Below are 19,542 nucleotides of genomic sequence, written 5' to 3' on the forward strand. Positions count from 1 at the left end.
CAACATCTGCTGGATCATTGAAAAAGCAAGAGAGTTCCAGAAAAACATCTATTTCTGCTTTATTGACTATGCCAAAGCCTTTGCCTGTGTGGATCACAACAAAGTGTGGAAAATTCTGAAAGAGATGAGAATATCAGACCACCTGACCTGCCTCTTGAGAAACCTATATGCAGGTCAGGAAGCAACAGTTAGAACTGGACATGGAACAACAGACTGGTCCCAAATAGGAAAAGGAGTACATCAAGGCTGTATATTGTCAGCCTGCTTATTTAACTTCTATGCAGACTACATCATGAGAAACGCTGGACTGGAAGAAGCACAAGCTGGAATCAAGACTGCTGGGAGAAATATCAATCACCTCAGATATGCAGATGACACCACCCTTATGGCAGAAAGTGAAGAGGAACTAAAGAGCCTCTTGATGAAAGTGAAAGAGGAGAGTGAAAAAGTTGGCTTAAAGCTCAACATTCAGAAAACGAAGATCATGACATCTGGTCCCATCACTTCATGGGAAATAGATGGGGAAACAGTGTCAGACTTTATTTTGGGGGGGCTCCAAAATCACTGCAGATGGTGATTGCAGCCATGAAATTAAGACACTTACTCCTTGGAAGGAAAGTTATGACCAACCTAGATAGCATATTCAAAAGAAGAGACATACTTTGCCAACAAAGGTCCGTCTAGTCAAAGCTATGGTTTTTCCAGTGGTCATGTATGGATCTGAGAGTTTGACTGTGAAGAAAGCTGAGCGCCGAAGTATCAATGCTTTTGAACTGTGGTGTTGGAGAAGACTCTTGAGAGTCCCTTGGACTGCAAGGAGATCCAACCATTCCATCCTAAAGGAGATCAGTCCTGGGTGTTCATTGGATGGAATGATGCTAAAGCTGAAGCTCCAGTACTTTGGCCACCTCATGCGAAGAGTTGACTCATTGGAAAAGACTCTGATGCTGGGAGGGATTGGGGGCAGGAGGAGAAGGGGACGACCGAGGATGAGATGGTGGATGGCATCACCGACTCGATGGATGTAAGTCTGAGTGAACTCCAGGAGATGGTGATGGACAGGGAGGCCTGGCGTGCTGCGATTCATGGGGTTGCAGAGTCGGACACGACTGAGCAACTGAACTGAACTGAACTGAACTAACCATTTAGACAAGTGTCAGAACAACTTTCCTTACCATCTGATACACAAGGATTATCTAATGGGCCCTTATCTTATAGAACCAGTCAGTCTTTCTTGAAGCCACAATTGAAATCCATAATCCCAAAATTGGAAGATTAGAATGACTTTAAAGATCATTTAGCTGACATAATATTAGAAGAAATCTTTATAAAAACAGCCTTGAGCTCTTGTTTATAAAACATTTACTACCTTATAAAGAGGTCTGTTTAATTTTTGTGCAATTCTAAATATTATATATTTTTCTTATGTTTAACCAAAGTTTTCTCCCATTCCTGTAGTCATTGACCTGAATTCTGACTTTTAAATTTATGAAGAATAAGTCAATCACTTTCCACATGATAGGCACTTAACTGTAGAAACAGCTGTCATAGCCCATGCTAAACACTTTCTTTAGAGGAAAAATTCAAGTATCTATAAATACTCCTTAGGCAATGTGGCTTCTAGATCTTTCTTTGCCCTGGTCAGCCTCCTGAGATTTTACCCTAGCTGCTTAATCCTCTTAAATGTTGCCCCGTAATAACTCACTGAACACTGAATGTGTTTTGGTCAGCGCAGAGGACCTCTGACTACCCAGGTCTTCTTTTGCTGTAGCTGAAAGTGACATCAGGCCCTTGAGCGGCCTACCATTTGAAGAACTCATGGTCTTCTTTATGTTTTAATGATTATTAAGCCAGATTTCTTTCATTCCTAATTTACAGACTTAATTTTAACCTTGAATTGAGGATGTTATATTTGTTATTAACTTAAATGCTGTTAAATTTCCTTCCATTTCCTGATTCTGCTGTGATATTTTTGAATGGTAAGCCGAACTGAAAGCACTAGCGACAGTAAGATTCATGCACTGTCTGCAAACTTGATAATATGTTTGTTCTGCATTCATTCTCAATTACTGATAAAAGTATTGAGCAAGGCAGTGAGCCCTGAGCCCCATCTCTTGCCTCCCTTCAGTCAGTGTTGTTTGATGTGAAATCACTCAGTTCAGTCGCTCAGTCGTGTCCGACTCTTTGCGACCCCATGAATCGCAGCACGCCAGGCCTCCCTGTCCATCACCAACTCCCAGAGTTCACTCAGATTCACGTCCATCGAGTCAGTGATGCCATCCACCATCTCATCCTCTGTCGTCCCCTTCTCCTCCTGCCCCTAATCCCTCCCAGCATCAGAGTCTTTTCCAATGAGTCAACTCTTCGCATGAGGTGGCCAAAGTATTGGAGTTTCAGCTTCAATATCAGTCCTTCCAATGAACACCCAGGACTGATCTCCTTCAGAATGGACTGGTTGGATCTCCTTGCAGTCCAAGAGACTCTCAAAGAGTCTCTTCCAACACCACAGTTTAAAAGCATCAATTCTTCGGCGCTCAGCTTTCTTCACAGTCCAGCTCTCACATCCATACATGACCACAGGAAAAACCATAGCTTTGACTAGACGGACCTTTGTTGGCAAAGTAATGTCTCTGCTTTTCAATATGCTATCTAGGTTGGTCATAACTTTCCTTCCAAGGAGTAAGTGTCTTTTAATTTCATGGCTGCAGTCACCATCTGCAGTGATTTTTGAGCCCCCAAAATAAAGTCTGACACTGTTTCCACTGTTTCCCCATCTATTTCCCATGACGTGATGGGACCAGATGCCATGATCTTTGTTTTCTGAATGTTGAGCTTTAAGCCAACTTTTTCACTCTCCTCTCTCACTTTCATCAAGATGCTCTTTAGTTCCTCTTCACTTTCTGCCATAAGGGTGGTGTCATCTGCATATCTGAGGTTATTGATATTTCTCCCAGTAATCTTGATTCCAGCTTGTGCTTCTTCCAGCCCAGCATTTCTCATGATGTACTCTGCATATAAGTTAGATAAGCAGATGACAATATACAGCCTTGACGTACTCCTTTTCCTATTTGGAACCAGTCTGTTGTTCCATGTCCAGTTCTAACTGTTGCTTCCTGACCTGCATAGAGATATCTCAAGAGGCAGGTCAGGTGGTCTGGTATTCCCATCTCTTTCAGAATTTTCCAGTTTCTTGTGATCCACACAGGCAAAGGCTTTGGCATAGTTAATAAAGCAGAAATAGATGTTTTTCTGGAACTCTCTTGCTTTTTCGATGATCCACAAGTAAATTTTAAATACTGGTCTTCCCTTGGATAACTTTGTAGCCTTGAGGGGATTATTTCACCCCTCCAATCTTCAGTTTCTTAATTACAAAATTAGACTAATAATAATAGTATTTGCTTTGATATGGCTTGATATGGCAAGTTGGGTTGATATGGCACTTAAATGAGAAAATATCTGGAAAATGCTTAGGCTAAAAACTCAAAATTATTTTTTCATACTGAAATAATACTTTCAAAATTGAAATCAAAAGATTTCACATATTGCTTAGAGCAGAAAATGTTAGCTATGTATTTTGTTCTTTACGTTCTTTCTTTCATTTATGCTTTTCATCAGCAGGAAAAATGCTTGTTAGCTTGACAGTGGATGGAGAATTTCTATACTGGATCTCCAAAGTAGAGGACAGCACACAGATTTATCAAGCTAAGAAAAGCAATGGGGCCATCCTCTCCCAGGTAGAAGCCCCAAGGAGTAAGCATATTTTGGTTTACAGTTCAGTTCTACAGCCTTTTCCAGGTAGGAAAGTCACAGTTTTTATAAGCTTGTTCCCCCAGTTTAGGGTCAGGGAAATCTCATCATGTCTCCTCCTCCAGGGCAGTCCTTCCAGCTCATCATTGTGCTCTCAGCATTGCTCCAAAGGGCAGGGTTTGGTGCACACTGCAATTGCTATTTGCCCTGGGTCACAGTTTATCTCTATGTGTACTCGTGGCTTGGGCTGTGGCAGGCCACTTTAGATGTGGGAAATCCTTGTCCTGTCAGTCTCTCTGTTCTCTTTCTCTTCTCAGTCATATAACTTCCCTTCTTTTTGTCTTGTGTCTCCCCTGTTGATATTTTAGACTTCCCAGTGGTGTCAAAAAGCTTTGCATTTAATTTCGGGTCTTTTTCAAGGTGAAATGACTTATGTATTATAGTATTATATATGTCAACTATTTAACATGTGTACATGTGTGCTACTATTTTTATTGTTCCTATCTTGCTTATTTCATGTGTCACTCATGAAGTTTTCTAGCGTTGTGCTCCTAAATCTATTTTTCCCACAAACCTTCTGGATTTTGTTTAATGCAATGACTTTTAGAAATGTATGTATCATATTATGGTGGAACTGACTGTATTTCTTGCTGAGAGTCATAATAAAAAATGTTTGAAATATGAAAACCAACCAACCAAAAACGAAAACAGCATCACATAGCCTTATGGGTGACATTCAAACCTAAAGTGGTTTTCTCAAGTTCTCTCTTCCATTAATGTCACAATGTCATTCTAAATTCAGTATAATTCCCTCTTAGAGATGGACAGAAATGAATAAAAGAAACTCTCTTTGCTTAAATGTATTCAGTTATAAAATATGTAAGTTATACAGTATGAAAAATGGGAGAATTTATAAATGAGCTGAATGTATATTTTGGTAAATAATTCATTAAGAGATTCAAAAGGCATGTGCAATATCTGGCTGAGGCTGAGCACACAGGCGTATTTGTAGAATGAAAGTCCTAAAGGTGACATCAGGTTTCATCATAGGAGTTTATTGAAAAATGTGATTGATAGAATACTCTCATTACTTTCTTCAAATAAAAAAGGGTCCGTTTTGCTACTGTCTAGGTACATAATTAGGGCTTCCCTGGTGGCTCAGTGGTAAAGAATCCACCTGCAATGCAGGTGACCCAGGTTCGATCCCTGGGTTGGGAAGATCCCCTGGAGGAGGGCATGGCAACCCACTCCAGTCCTCTTGCGTGGAGAATCCCATGGACAGAGGAGTCTGGCGAGCTACAAGCCATAGGGTCGCACAGTCACAACTTGGTCACAGCTGAGTGACTAAGCAGCTGCAGGTACATAATTAGGCGTACTTTAGCTCCATCTGCTGGAAATTGTAAGCAATTACAGGTTACTTTGATCTCTTTTTCCCCAGGCATTTATCATCTTCAAAAATACATGAAAAACAAAAAAAAGTGTCTTCCTGTCCAGAATAACATTTCCAACACTCCAATATATCATACCTTATCAGTTACATAAAAATGAAATGCGACATTACCCTTGATGTTAGATAAATCTGCTATTTCTCTCTTATCCATATGTGTGTATATATTTAATAATTTTTATTATTATTTTAGATAGAGCATTTCTGTCTCTAGCTTCTGATATTGCAGAGCCAACTATACTTAACACTACTAACACCAGCCTCACAATCAGATTACCACCCGCCCGGACAAAACTCACATGGGATGGCATCACGCGTCCCACTCCCACATACCTGGTTCATTATAAAGAAGTAATTGACATGAAGAACAGCTCTGAACTGAGAGATAAAATGCTGGTAAGGCTGAAGCCAGTTGTCTTGTCTTTTTCCAAGATGCCCTATTTTGATATAAAATCCTCAGCCGAAGTATTTTCTGTATAATGTTCTGAAATATGCTATTCCTCTGATTTTTAGAGCTGAATCATCAAACCATTCTGGATTCTAGTCTCTTGCCTAGCAGTAAGTTAAGCTCTAAGGAAGTACATTAACTCTAACCAATGGTAGATTGCCTTATAGTAACTGTCCCCTGAGTGTCCTAAAAGAGCTGTGTTTGTTGCCTCTCTAATTTTATCTAATTATACCCAGAAAGTGATAGAGACCTGTTTTTGTAGCCATCCCAACAGATTGAAGGGTAAGAAGTAAATTGGACAGAAAGAGCATTATTGTGTACCTCTCTTCCATCGTATATAGCTAATATACAAATTGTACATTATATATTTATTTTCTATATGTTGTGAAAAGTGCGCTTAGGCAGGGACTACCTTTTTATCCATCACTGTATTCCTAGCACCTAGCATAATACTTGCCATTGTATAGGCATTTACTAGGTATTTCTTGAATGAATGAATGGACACAATTCATTCCATCACTGATCCATGGTGGAATCCAGGGATTCCATCACTGATGTTCCAATTCCATGTGATGGAATCATGTGTTTCTAGTATTTTTCTTTGTACTTATCTTTTGATCAAGTCAAAAGGTGAAATTGGCCATCATCTATGGGAGGTAACAAGCATTGTACACTTTGACAGAAAGTACATCTGGCTCTTGTTACTTCATTTGTCTATTTGTTAAAAATATAGTATTTATTTTTGAATTTTGTCTGTTTTAATCTTCCTTTACACATTTCTGAAAGTTGTTGTTTCAGAGACAGATTAGATCGTTTGGCTAAGACTGGGCCTCTGGCATTGGCATTTCTCTTATTAGAGCTAATCTATCATTTTGGCTTCCTAGTGATTAACATGGATCCAAGGCAGTGAGTGGCTCTCAGCCTTGATGGTTCATTGGAGTTTTTAAAGTCTCTGAGCACGTGCGTCACCTAAGACTAACTCGATCAGATCTCTAGGGGTCGGACCCAGGCCTCAGTGTTTTTTTAGAGTTCCCCAGATGATTACAAAGTATAACCAAAATTGAGAACCGTTGGTCTAAGGAAAGCCTTTTCAGTTTCTTAAGCTTTATTTCTGAGAATGATTAGGTAATGTAGCTTACTGTATTCACTTATGTGTCCCATCCGCATAATACCTTCCTGCTGAAGGTATTTCTAATGCAAGGCTGATAAGACAGTTTTGTCCTCTGGGAATTCAACATCCTACATGAAATAATTAAGTCTCAATTGACTGAGGGCTGCCAGTCATTTGGCATTTATTCCTGGAAACATTAAACAACTCAAGTCTGGGCCGACTAAGACAATGAAGACCGTCAGTCATGATCCAAGATTTAAAAATAAATTTAAAAATTTGAGTCTTTTCCTTTTTATCTCTTTGATTAAATAATGTCTCCACATTTGTACAAAAAATAAGAATAAGATATTGATTTTTTAAAATTAATTACAGGAATTTCAGGAGAGTATAGCCTTTATTGAAGGTTTACAACCATTTTCAACATATATGATACAGATAGCTGTAAAGAATTATTATTCAGATCCTTTGGAACAAATACCTCTGGGAAAAGAGATTTGGGGAAAAACTAAAAGTGGAGGTGAGTTATGGGCATGGTGTGGGTTTCTAGAGTGGGATTTTGCCATTAATGTGATGTGTGAGCCTATATTCGGTTTTTATCTGGATGTTAAGAAATCTTTCTTATGTGAGTTTTTTTAAGCTTAGTAAGAAAATGTGTTTTAGAAGAATATTCTGATGACATCCTTACTCTAACACCAGAAGATGATGGATAATATTCCATCAAAATGAAAAGCAACTGTATAGCAAAACATCACAACCAATTCTGTGTTACTGGAAACACATTCTTTGGTCTCACCACACAGTGTCACTCTCTTCCTGTATATTTATAGATCTCTGTACACGTGGTAAGACCCAGGAAAGTCAAACTTTTTCTCTATGTGAATTTTTAAAATTTTGTTTATTTTTTAATTGAAGTTTTAATTTAGTTGCTTTACAGAATTTTGTTGTTTTCTGTCAAACCTCAACATGAATCAGCCATAGGTCTATGTGAATTTTACTGAGGGCTGCTGAGATGCAAAGTTATGTAACCTCATTGCCTTAAAGAAAATGGATTTAGAGCCTGAAAATGTGTTGTAAGAGGTGACGATTATTATGAGGAAATGCCATTTCTTGCACCTGTCTCAGATGGCTTTCACAAAACTCACCAGAATTGGCCAGATCCTCAGGCTGGAGTCAGAGAATGATTTAGTCATTAGTCAAAAATAAGCGGGAGCCTTTCAGGCAGCCTGGTAACCTACCGTTATATAAGAGGCTGGCTTTCCCTTGGAACATCTGTCATTCATTCTGCTCACATGATATGCTTATTCTTCAACCAAGACCCTATGACTTCTTTCCGTCTTTCAGTGATGTTGCAACATCCCTTATTGTGCGCTGCTATTTATTTCAGTACCAGAGGCAGTTTGGCTCATTAACACAACCGTGCAGTCAGACACCAGCCTCGTTATATCCTGGAGGGAATCTCACAAGCCAAATGGACCGAGAGAGTCCGTCCGCTATCAGGTGGCAATCTCTCATCTGGCTCCCATTCCAGAGATTCCACTAAGGCAAAGTGAATATCCAGATGGAAGTCTCTCTCTCCTCGTTACTAGACTGTCTGGTGGAAAACTCTATGTCTTAAAGGTACGGCCAGTGGATTGGGTACTTTAATTACCACTCTCGAGAGCCAAGATTCAAGGAAGGTTAAGCAATTGTTCTTTTTTACTAAAAGGTTCTGGCCTGCCATGCCGAGGAAATGTGGTGTGCGGAGAGTCACCCTGTCACTGTGGAAACATTTGACTCGCCAGAGAAACCTTATGCCTTTCTTCCAGAGAACACTAGTTTGCAGTTACATTGGAATGCTCCATCAAATGTTCACCTCATCAGATTTTGGTTTGAACTCCAAAAGGTACATTTCAGTGTACACTTTTAATGCAAATCTTTGTTTTATGCTATAGAATAAGTCAAAAGGCTTTTTCCAAAACATATCTTGAGGGCATTCACTTGTATTAAATGAGTGAAATATTTGACAACATTCATTGATTCAGATTTTCCGGGTAGACGTGGTAAGCTATCTAGACTGATTTCTGATGGAAAAAATTCCCAGAGAGATTAATTTGCTCTTAAAAGGCTCCACATAAAAGGGTATAAATTACAGTTTACTGGTTTCATAATGTTTTACTTACTTTAGATGTTATCAGCATGGTTCTCTGGTTTGAACTCCATAGCAGTTTGTTTTATGTGGCTCAGAGGTTAAAGCGTCTGCCTGCAATACGAGAGACCTGAGTTCGATCCCGGGGTTGGGAAGATCCCCTGGAAAAGGAAATGGCAACCCACTCCAGTATTCCTGCCTGGAGAATCCCATGGACAGAGGGGCCTGGTGGGCTACAGTCCACGGGTCGCAAAGAGTCGGACATGACTGAGCGACTTCACTTTCACTTTCACTTATGGAAAAAAAATGAACAAACATAAACCTAAAACCTGTGTATAAATGTTCTTTCAAACATTTAAGGACTGTATAGCAACAGGAAAGAAGTAAATGATAAACTAGTTTATTCTAAAGTAGTTGGACCTTGGCTTGTAAACTTTAAATAGTTCCTTATTCAAAAATCTTCATGCATTAACCAATGTAAAGATATCCATGAATTTAAGCATCAGTTAATCTAATTAGTTCACTTCTAAGGAAAATCTATATTGATTTTTATACTGATACACTTAATAGATTATTAAGTTTTTATAATTGTGACATTTCATTTTTCACTACTATATATTTGTGTGTCCATATTTGTAAAGACTGGTTAGGAGTGTTTTGTAAAAACAAATCAGTATGGTCATGACCTCACTTTTCTTTAAAAATGAAGTTGCTTCTCAGAGGTTTTAAAATTTTACTATATAAAATATTTTTCAGAATCTTGTACTTTTAGATAAAAACTATGAAAAATAAGCAACAGCAGTGATAAGTTGCTCTAAGTATTGAGTTGATAAGATCAAAGACCATAGTTTAATTGGATTTTTTCCATTGAGCATGTTTATGATGATTTGTTACCTATTTAGAAAGTAGTAATTTCATAAAAATTCAGTTTTAAATTGGAGAAATTGAAGGATCATCTTTTGGAGGGACATCTATTTAAGTAAGAGACATTACTTTGCCAACAAAGGTCCGTCTAGTCAAGGCTGTGGTTTTTCCAGTGGTCGCTGAGTGCCGAAGAACTGATGCTTTTGAACTGTGGTGTTGGAGAAGACTCTTGAGAGTCCCTTGGACTGCAAAGAGATCCAACCAGTCCATTCTGAAGGAGATCAGCCCTGGGATTTCTTTGGAAGGATTGATGCTAAAGCTGAAACTCCAATACTTTGGCCACCTCATGCGAAGAGTTGACTCATTGGAAAAGACCCTGATGCTGGGAGGGATTGGGGGCAGGAGGAGAAGGGGACAACAGAGGATGAGATGGCTGGATGGCATCACTGACTCGATGGACATGAGTTTGAGTGAACTCCGGGAGTTGGTGATGGACAGGGAGGCCTGGCGTGCTGCGATTCATGGGGTCACAGAGTTAGACACGACTGAGCAACTGAACTGAAGAGAACTGAATGCGTTCAGCTTGAAGTCAAGAGGAGGGATGTAAAATTCATTGCCCATATCAAAGGTGTGAACTGAGGAAGGATCTTAGAGGTGATTCCAGCCTCTCGTGTTACTCATGAGAGGCTAGAGACTCAGGCAGGTGGCCCAATGAGTCAGAATCACGGCTGGGCAGGGGAGGACTCTCTGCCTCATCGCTGACTCATCGCTACAGAGGCTTTCCTTAGTCCATCTGCAGAAGGAACATGAGTCATCATCACCCACCCCACTTCTTAAAGTTTAGGAGAGGGGCAGCAGACAGAGGCCATCTCGTTCTGTCCTCATGAGTTTCATATGATGCTTTTGTTTCAAGACTTCCTCTACCCTTGCTCAGAACAGGTTTTTAGATAGACCACTTGAGAAATCATGAAGCTGAAAATGTAATATGGTAATTTCTACATGCATGATCACCTACAAGTACTAATGCAGAAGGTACAAATGTAGAAGGCTGTGTTCTGAGAGGGTTGGTGATGACATCTAGTTGGAAAGGTCTATTTCTTTTGAGCAAGTTGAACCTACCTCATCACAATAGGAAGTTAGGAATAATCTTGTAACTCCACACCGGAACTCTAAGGGGTGAGTGACAAAGGTGAATATACATATTTTAATTAGTTTTTTTTTTTCCTTTCCTCCTCTGCCCTTCTCCTCTCTGAAAAAGGAGAAAAAGATAAACTTCCAGTCTTCATCTTTTCCTTACATGGAAAAATGAGAGTCTCAGAGCACAAGGGCTAAATTTTTATCTTGGTCTTTAGATTTCATAAATTCTGTATTATAATAATGCATAGAAAAAGAACATATTCAATTTAAGATTGAGGAGAAATAAATAATTTTGCTTTGGTAAATTTTTTTCATGAAATTCATTAAAATTGTCTTTTTCTCAGCTGTCCAGGGGAATCCCTACCAGAAATGGACATTTCTGAAATTTCTGTCTCTGAGACATCATAGTCTGCACCATTTCCCCCACACCCTTGCTCAATAATTTGGAGATCCTCTCTGATAGCCTTCCCCCCTGCACTTGTTGGCCTCTGATGAATGAAGATCCCAACTCCCTTGTGATTTACTGGGGTAGCCCATGGCATCTCTACAAGTTAGCGGTCCACCCAGAACATTCATTGCTGTGGTGAGGTCAATACTCTACAGTTTTCCAGCAAAACCCTTGGCCAAATATCTCCCTGACATTCCAAGGAGTGCTTATGATTTTTGAGTGGTGTGGGATGTTGGGCCATCTAGACTACTCACTGAAGAAGGCATTAAGGAGGCAGGACCAAAAAGGGCTAAAATTTTTCAGCCAGGACTCAACATCTCCCTTCTTCCTTCCCCCTCACCCCCCTCAGAAGGTTCAGAATAAATATTATTTTGCATATCTGCATCTATTTCATTAGGCTATATGAATCAGTGGGACTGAGACATTTATGAGTTTAACAGGCAATGTCTCTGACATCAGCATTTCTGGTTTTTCTTTCCATTCCTTCTGTTCCTCTTTCTGTAATAACGTGATCTACTTCCTGAAGGTGCTATAGTGAATTATTTCTAACTGAATAGAAAACTAATATAAGGTGCCCATCCAATGAAATGGCATGACCTTGTGAATGCTAAATGAAAAAGGAGATGTAAAGTAAGGTTTATTTATGGAAACTGATCTTCTTAGGAAACTGTACTGGGGAAAATACATGAAGAACCCTTGACAGAATGCCATATCCTCTGTCTTCTCCTATTTGTATGTTGAAAAAAGTCATCATTTTCGTATAAGATATTAAGGATCTTGTATCTTATTTAAAATACACAGATATTTAAAAATACACAGATTCTTTAAAAGCAGTGTTTCAGAGAAAGAATTTCAATATAGCTCTAATTATAGACCCAGTGAAATGAAAGTAACATTTCCTATATGTAACTTCTAACCTTGCTACTTAGTGATTGAGTGACAATAGGCAAAGATTTCCCTCTTTTAGGGAACTAGGCTTCCTATGTAGAAAAATAAGGAATGTTGCTTAGATGCCTGAAGAGGGTTAGGGGAGGAAAAACTGAATGTTTTCATTTATAAGTCATTGTGGACTTCTTCAGTATGTGAAATATCATGAAAATATTACTACTTTGAAATCAGCAAATGTGTGGAATTGAAAATATCACAGTTTTAATCCATCATTTCCCTTCAGCTATGAATTTGCATCCTCAGCCATCCTGATTTGATAAAGAGGCCTATGATTAGGGATACCAAGAAGCCAAACAATCCTCCCAAAGATAAATAGTCAGAGGTGCATGTCTCACCTTGGACTTATCCTCGGGACCGTCATTCAAGTAACTTACAGCTTGTCATAAAAAATAAAATTGCTGTTGATGGAAGGGGATACTATCTGGGACCCAGCACTCATAAAGAAGCTCTTATTTTAGTATAAACTTCAAGCTTTAATGCTTGCTACAGGCTTTTGAATTTCTATGTTTAAGAAGTTTTTCTTAAAGAAACAAAAATGTTAATTGAGACGTCTTTTCCTAGTGGAAGCACAATGAGTTTTACCATGTTAAAGCTTCGTGCAGCCGAGGTCCTGCTTATGTCTGCAACGTCACAGACCTCCAGCCTTATGCTTCCTATAATGTCCGAGCAGTGGTGGTGTACAGGACAGGAGCAAACAGCACCTCGCTTCCGGGAAGTTTTAAGACTAAAGGTGAGGACTAACATATTCAACACTCAGGAAACTCTGGACATTTCTCAATTCTTTTCTCATCGCTTACTTCACTAATCCTAGAGGTTGAGATTTTTCTTAAATTACTATCCTTAGAGCCTGACTGAAGAAGTTGAAAAGAGGTAGGGGTTTCTTACAGGCAGTAATGAGATAATAATCCTCTGGTTTTGCAGGATCCTAGACTGGGAAAACTTATTTCACCTTTCATTATTCTGATTTTCTGTCTAGCTATGATATTTTGTAGTAAGAAGTAAATGAAAACAGTGTCAATGGGTGTTCAAATATTAAAGTATAGACTACTACAACCAGATGTTAAAAATAAAAAATCTAACAAGTATATAAAATTAACCAGTGTTTTAACAGCTATACCGTAACTCCAAGTTGATCCCTGTAAGAATCAGTGAAAAACGCTCCAAATCTTACAATCATCTTTTTTACTTGCATCACTTATTTTGTGTCAGGCTAAGGTCTATTGTTACTCCTATCATAAATCTATCTAATCCATCACTAATAAAAACTGCAGGTACTCGCTTAAACATATGCACTCATATGAACGCATTTCTGAACATTTCTTTAATGTATTTGACTTTCAGTAAATGTTGTCTATAGAAAGATGGTATGCAGAATATTTTATACTTCTAACATATCAATCAAATTTTCTTTTGTTTCCAAAGCTGGAGTCCCAAGTAAACCAGGGATTCCAAAATTATTAGAAGGGAGTAAAAATTCAATACAGTGGGAAAAAGCTGATGATAATGGAAGCAGACTTATGTACTATATCCTTGAAATCAGGTATGTCTGTTTACAAAAGAGCTTTGTAAATTACAAAGACCTAAGCAGTTGATTGTAAGGTATTCTTGGATCAAAATTAACAGTATTTATGAATGTGTATTTATAAGTAAACATAAGGGATCTTTAGTTTAAGGGCCTTACATGCCTTATTACATTCTTTGCACAATTCCTAGTGGTCAGCCTTGGCATTCAGTTACAAGGCAGATAGTCATTCTTCTCAGAAATCTGCAACAGCTTGTCAGTGGAAACAACTCAGTCTTTTGAGCATGCACCTAATATTTACTTGATATCGATTCTGTTTAAGAAGCTAAATTGATGTTTGATGTTAGATGATGGTATGTATGCAAATTTCTGAGACTGATTTGTTTTAGAAAGATGAATAAGATCTAGTGAGAACTGACAATGAGCTGGTATATTTCAGAAGGTAAAGTCAAGTCAAGATCTGAAATGGTCTGTTGTGTATAGGCAACCCAGGATTCTCTCTCCATTTTCAAGGTTACAGTTTGTAGTGTGTTCCCAGGGACTAAAATTGTGCCTTCGATGAAAACCTGATGAACATACGCAACCTCAGATCCGGCCAGTATGGGGAGCTCTGTGAATCATAACTGGCTCAGATGAGCTGATTTCGTGCCAGCTTGAGGAGAGAATTCCAAATTCCACAGACACTCCCCTCACGGGACTATGAAGCCATCTTTTAAGAAGCTCCAAGGACAAAAGTCACTTCCATAATTATAGTCCTGGCAACTTGAGCTTTAGATCTATTTTTGCTTCATCTTGCTCTGGCATTCCCATAACCTTAAAAAAATTTCCTGCTCACACTAGAGAATTATGTTCGCTTATTTCTAACTGAAAACTTCTTGAAATTTCTGGTACTTTTTTTTTTTTTAATGCAGAGTGAAGAGCATTCTGACCTGTAGAACTGTCTTGGTGGTCTATGACTGCAGTTATGTTCACCAACCAGGCCGCACCATAGTCTTATAGCCTTGCTAGGAGCGCTGTAGTGTATTGCCCTCAGTAACATGTTTAGTGCCTAGCTCCATAAATACTCTGCATTTCTTTGCCCCGAAGTCTCCACTCTCAGGAGAGGGACTGTAGAATAATATAAAGTGTCATCTATCTCAGAGGACCTCACAGTATCTCAGAGTAACTTCTTCGGTCGAGACATTTGTGTGTATTTGCTCATGGTGTGCTGGTGATCTTTGTGCCAAGTGCGTGCACTTGGGAGCTGAGTAAATTGCATGAGTTTCCCAAGGCAGTTTCCCAGGGCAGCCAGAACAAAGTGCCACCAACTGGGTGGCTTAAAACAACAGATATATATTCTCCCACAGTCCTGGAGACTGGAAGTCTGAAGTCAAGGTCTTGGCAGGACGGATCCAGGGACGCATCCTTCCTTGCCTCTTCTCGGCTTTTGGTGATGGGCCACAGTCCTTGGCTCTCCTTCGTTTGCACACGCATCTCTCCAGTCTCTGGCTCTCTCGTCCCATGATGTTCTAGTGTGTGTCTCTTCTTAAGACAGCACTGTCATTGGGTTTAGGGCCCACCCTAAACTAGGACCATCTCATCCTGGCTTAATTACATCTGAAAAGACTCTGTTTCCAAGCAAGGTCACATTCACAAGGTTTGGGAAGCATGAATTTTGAGGGGGATTAGCCAACCCAGTCCATAGACTATTTAAAATCCTTGCTCTGTTTCTTTTTTGAACTTAAGCTTTCTCATCTGTAAAATGAGATGATGCTATCTACCTCTTCAGGTTGTTGTGAAGATTCAGTGAAATGATACAGCATATGAAAAGCCCCAGTTGTAAACAGAAGGTGCACAACCAACATAAAAAGCCTTCCTTCTCTTCCTTAGTGGCCAGTGTCTGTGAAGAGCCACTTTATACATTTTAAGATTTATTTATTTTTAACTGAAGGATAATTGTTTTACCACTTTATACATGTTTAAAGGTCTCTTTCTTTTGGATCAGAGCTGTTTGGGTTGAAAATTGAAATTGCTGGTTCCCAACATGAGGCTTCACACGATGCAGGAGAGACACCGTCCCACAGCTTTACTTAGGATGGTCCCAAGGACACTTAGCTGCTGGTCACAGTTGTAACCATCGCTGCTGTCTTGGTCCTCCTGATGTCCCAGCTCATCCTCTGTCCCCTGGAGGCTCAGCCCTTGCTGTCCTTGGTGCTCTTTCAGGACAGTCGTTCAGTTAGTGGGAGCAGAACTGGCTTCCATTATTTATCTGCAAGCTGACTGTGGGTTGGTACCATGCCCTAAAACTGCTGTGGTCTGGAAAGTTTCAGACCTTTTCAGACTTGAAAAGGTCATTGTCAGAAAAGACATATGGTAAGGCCTTGAGCTTACCTTCAGTCTATGATTCTGTTAAAAGTCATTTTAGCATGTCTTTTGCACCCAGCTCTTGTTCTCTTCCGATGTTTCATTAGGAAGGGTAGTGAGGACTGATACTGAGGTAGAGTGTAGGCTGATTGGAAGCAACGAGGCTCAGAATCTCAGATACAATGATAATTTTGGTAGCCGAACTATTTTATTTTCTTTTTCAATTTTATGTTCTGTGTTTTATCCAGATATGGTATCAGTAAATGACAGATAGCATAAGAGACTGAAAATTAAGAAAAATTTAAAAATTCCCAGTTAAAAAGTATGAAATCATTGTCTTATGTGTTTGGAATTCTGAAGAAAGTTTGCACACTCCAATAGTAAGAAGAGGCTCTTCAGCTGTCTCTCAGCCATTGATTCTCCGTCATTTTCCAGATGGGCTGAGTTGGTTGGCTCCAGGCATTGCTGGGATGACTTTATAAGACTCTGCTATGTTCTGTAGCCAAACCATGTGAGAGGAATGAGATCAAGGGCAAAGTGTGCAACAGGAGACGCTCTGGAGTTCTGTCATTAAAATGATAAATGAGTATCTAGAAATAACACATATATTGTCTTGTATATTTCCTATATTTATGATTCTGCTCTTTTTTTTTTTTTTTTTTGCAGAAAGACCACTTCAAATGATTCACGGAACCAGAATTTAACATGGAAAATGGCATTTAATGGCTCATGCAATAGCATTTGCACATGGAAGTCCAAAAACCTGAAGGGAACATTTCAGTTCAGAGTAGTAGCTGTAAATAATCTGGGGTTTGGTGAATATAGTGGAATCAGTGAGGGTATTATATTAGTTGGAGGTATGTTAACCATGTCTGTCTACATACTAACTTATTACACAAGGATTCAGAGATAAAGATAAATGTATTCTCAGCATTAGCAGTAATTGAGTGACTACATAACTTCACCAAACTACCATAGAAACTATTGAACTATTCATTTTATGTGATGAGAGCTTCCTGAAACATCAATATCAACATGTCCTTTTTCTCCTCAGTAACCATCAGCTGATCTTTAATGACTACCGCATTAAATCCATGCTCCTAGATGGAGTTCCAAGGTTGTTCGCAGTCTGGTTTTTATCCAGCCTTATTTTTCTGTTCCTGGTTCTCTCATCTGCTACACAACACACTTGAAACTCAACTTTGTCTCTTCCCCAATATCTACATCTTCCACTGGGTAGCCTATTTTTGTTTATAATACATCGTCTTTCTGATCACATAGGCTAGAAATCTCAGTACCATGTTTGATTTTTCCGTCTATTCAGTCACCAAGTTCTGTTGACTTTATCATCTTGATTTCTATCTACTAAGTTCCCTTCTTCCTGTTTCTACTGTGGCTTTCCTAACTTAAGCTACCACTTCTTGCCCATGCTCTTGGCTTAACCCCACTGCTGACAGCTAATCCAGCTGAAGCATAAGCTGGATCACTGCACCACTCTGAAAATCTTGAAGTGGCTCTCCATTCACTGCTTTCAGAATCAAGTACAAACTTCTCTGTGGCTTTAAGGCCTTCCATGACTTGCCCTCCAGTCGTGGTTCCTCTTTCCCAATATTTATCCTTACGGCTATAGCCATACCAAACTGGTAAACAAACAAACAAACTTCCATGACACCATGTTCCCTCAGCCTCAGATGCAGGCTTGCACCACCTACCACTTGCCCCTAACTGGGATTTTCTTTCTCTCACTTTGTCAACTGAAATTCTTCTCATCCATCAGTACCCATTGTGATGCTTAACTGACGCTCCTTACAGACACACAGCACACTACTCTATGCAAAACTGAAGTCATTCTTATTTGTATTAGTTACCTGGAGAAGAGCTCCACAAACCTTTTCTGAAAGAACCGAGTAGTAAATATTTTAGGCTTTTCAGGCTACATTCGGTCTCTGTAGCATCTTCTTTTTTTTCTGATAATATTTTTAAAATGTAAAAATTATTCTTGGTTCACGAGTAGTACAAAATCAGGTTACTGTGGCCAGATGTGGCCCGCATGCCATAGTCTACCAAGCTCTGGTCCCCAAGTCTCTTCTCAGTGAAACTAAGAGCAGGTACAAGCAGGTACCATGTTTTCACCAGGTGGCGATAGTGCCAAAGAACCCGCCTGCCAGTGCAGGAGATGTAAGAGATGAGGGTTTGATCCCTGGCTCGGGAAGATCCCTTGGAGGAGGGCACGTCAACCCACTCCAGTATTCTTGCCTCAAGAATCCCATGGACAGAGGAGCCTGGCAGTCTGCAGTACATAGGGTCCCACAAAGTCAGACATGAGACAAAAGTGACTTAGCAAGCACACACACAGATCATGTTTTCATGTTTATATTCCTCAGTTCAATACTCATGGAATTAAATGTATATGAAGACGTTACAGAGGAAATAATGCTCCCAACATTATGATAAATGAAAGTTGAGACTTCTTTGTCCCAAATTCATTAAAAAGATTATTCGTGTTTTATCAACCATTTTAAAGTAGAAGATAGGGTGGGTATACCCCAATGATATATTGGAAACCAGATCATTGGAAATGAAAAAAGAGAAAAAAAAAAAACCCCTTGACTTTGATTACTCACAGTGTAAATATACTCTCTCCATGGATAATTTCAAGCTACTGATGGTTTAACTATTGGCTTCCAAAAATTCAGTAGGGGCTAACTTTGGCATATTCAGGCATAATACTGAGACAGTCGAGTTTTACTCTTTGAATTATGTTCTTTTTCTCATTTATTTTATTAGATGGTTTTTGGATACCAGAAACAAGCTTTATACTTACTATTATAATTGGAATATTTCTGGTTATTTCAATCCCATTAATCTTTGGTGAGTATAATAGATTTAAAAATACATCAATAGGTAATAAACTGCTTACTTGATCATATTAATTGATTTATCTGAGTTTAATTTATATCTGATTAATTTTCTACATGAAATAGATTCATGAAATTCACAATGTTGCCTTTGGCTATGCTTCAATAACCACTAAACCCTGTGAATTTTTTTTTTCTAATCTGGGGTAACCATTTTATGAAAAATATATCCATATTTATACTTCACAGTATTCTTTAGGTAAAACCACTTGCTAAGGCACCAACTTCTAGTTACTAAAAGCCTTAAAAAAAAGGCTTCTAGCCTTTTTTAAAACAGTATTACAGATTGGCTATATGACAAGTGTTTGTAACTTATAGTTTGAAAAAAGTAGAAGAAAAATAACTCTGGGTATAAAAAAAGTGTAGGATTAAAGGGAGACCAGTGAAACCCTTGTTCAGGATAGTCTGGGTCTCCAGGCAGACAGCCTAGTTTAAAATGAACAGGGCCTCTTGCAGAAGATCCATTTCTGGCTTGTAGCATTCA

General features: G+C 39.0%; 1 protein-coding gene and 1 long non-coding RNA gene across 3 annotated transcripts in view; one reads left to right on the forward strand and one right to left on the reverse strand.

Moving 5' to 3' along the window:
• Nucleotides 1–19,542, forward strand: part of ROS1 (ROS proto-oncogene 1, receptor tyrosine kinase) — a 124,070-nt gene that overhangs the window by 74,275 nt on the left and 30,253 nt on the right. The window contains exons 27-35 of the mRNA XM_052645576.1: nt 3,616–3,795; nt 5,388–5,590; nt 7,126–7,270; nt 8,138–8,370; nt 8,459–8,635; nt 12,837–13,005; nt 13,698–13,815; nt 16,807–16,997; nt 18,928–19,011. Coding sequence (XP_052501536.1) covers nt 3,616–3,795; nt 5,388–5,590; nt 7,126–7,270; nt 8,138–8,370; nt 8,459–8,635; nt 12,837–13,005; nt 13,698–13,815; nt 16,807–16,997; nt 18,928–19,011 — 1,500 coding nt within the window. The remainder of the gene's footprint in view (nt 1–3,615; nt 3,796–5,387; nt 5,591–7,125; nt 7,271–8,137; nt 8,371–8,458; nt 8,636–12,836; nt 13,006–13,697; nt 13,816–16,806; nt 16,998–18,927; nt 19,012–19,542) is intronic.
• The window catches only part of LOC128053109 (uncharacterized), a 104,826-nt gene that overhangs the window by 39,839 nt on the left and 45,445 nt on the right, over nt 1–19,542 (reverse strand). The window lies entirely within an intron of this gene.

Source organism: Budorcas taxicolor, chromosome 9 (assembly GCF_023091745.1).
Source record: "Budorcas taxicolor isolate Tak-1 chromosome 9, Takin1.1, whole genome shotgun sequence".
Classification (NCBI taxonomy): domain Eukaryota; kingdom Metazoa; phylum Chordata; class Mammalia; order Artiodactyla; family Bovidae; genus Budorcas; species Budorcas taxicolor.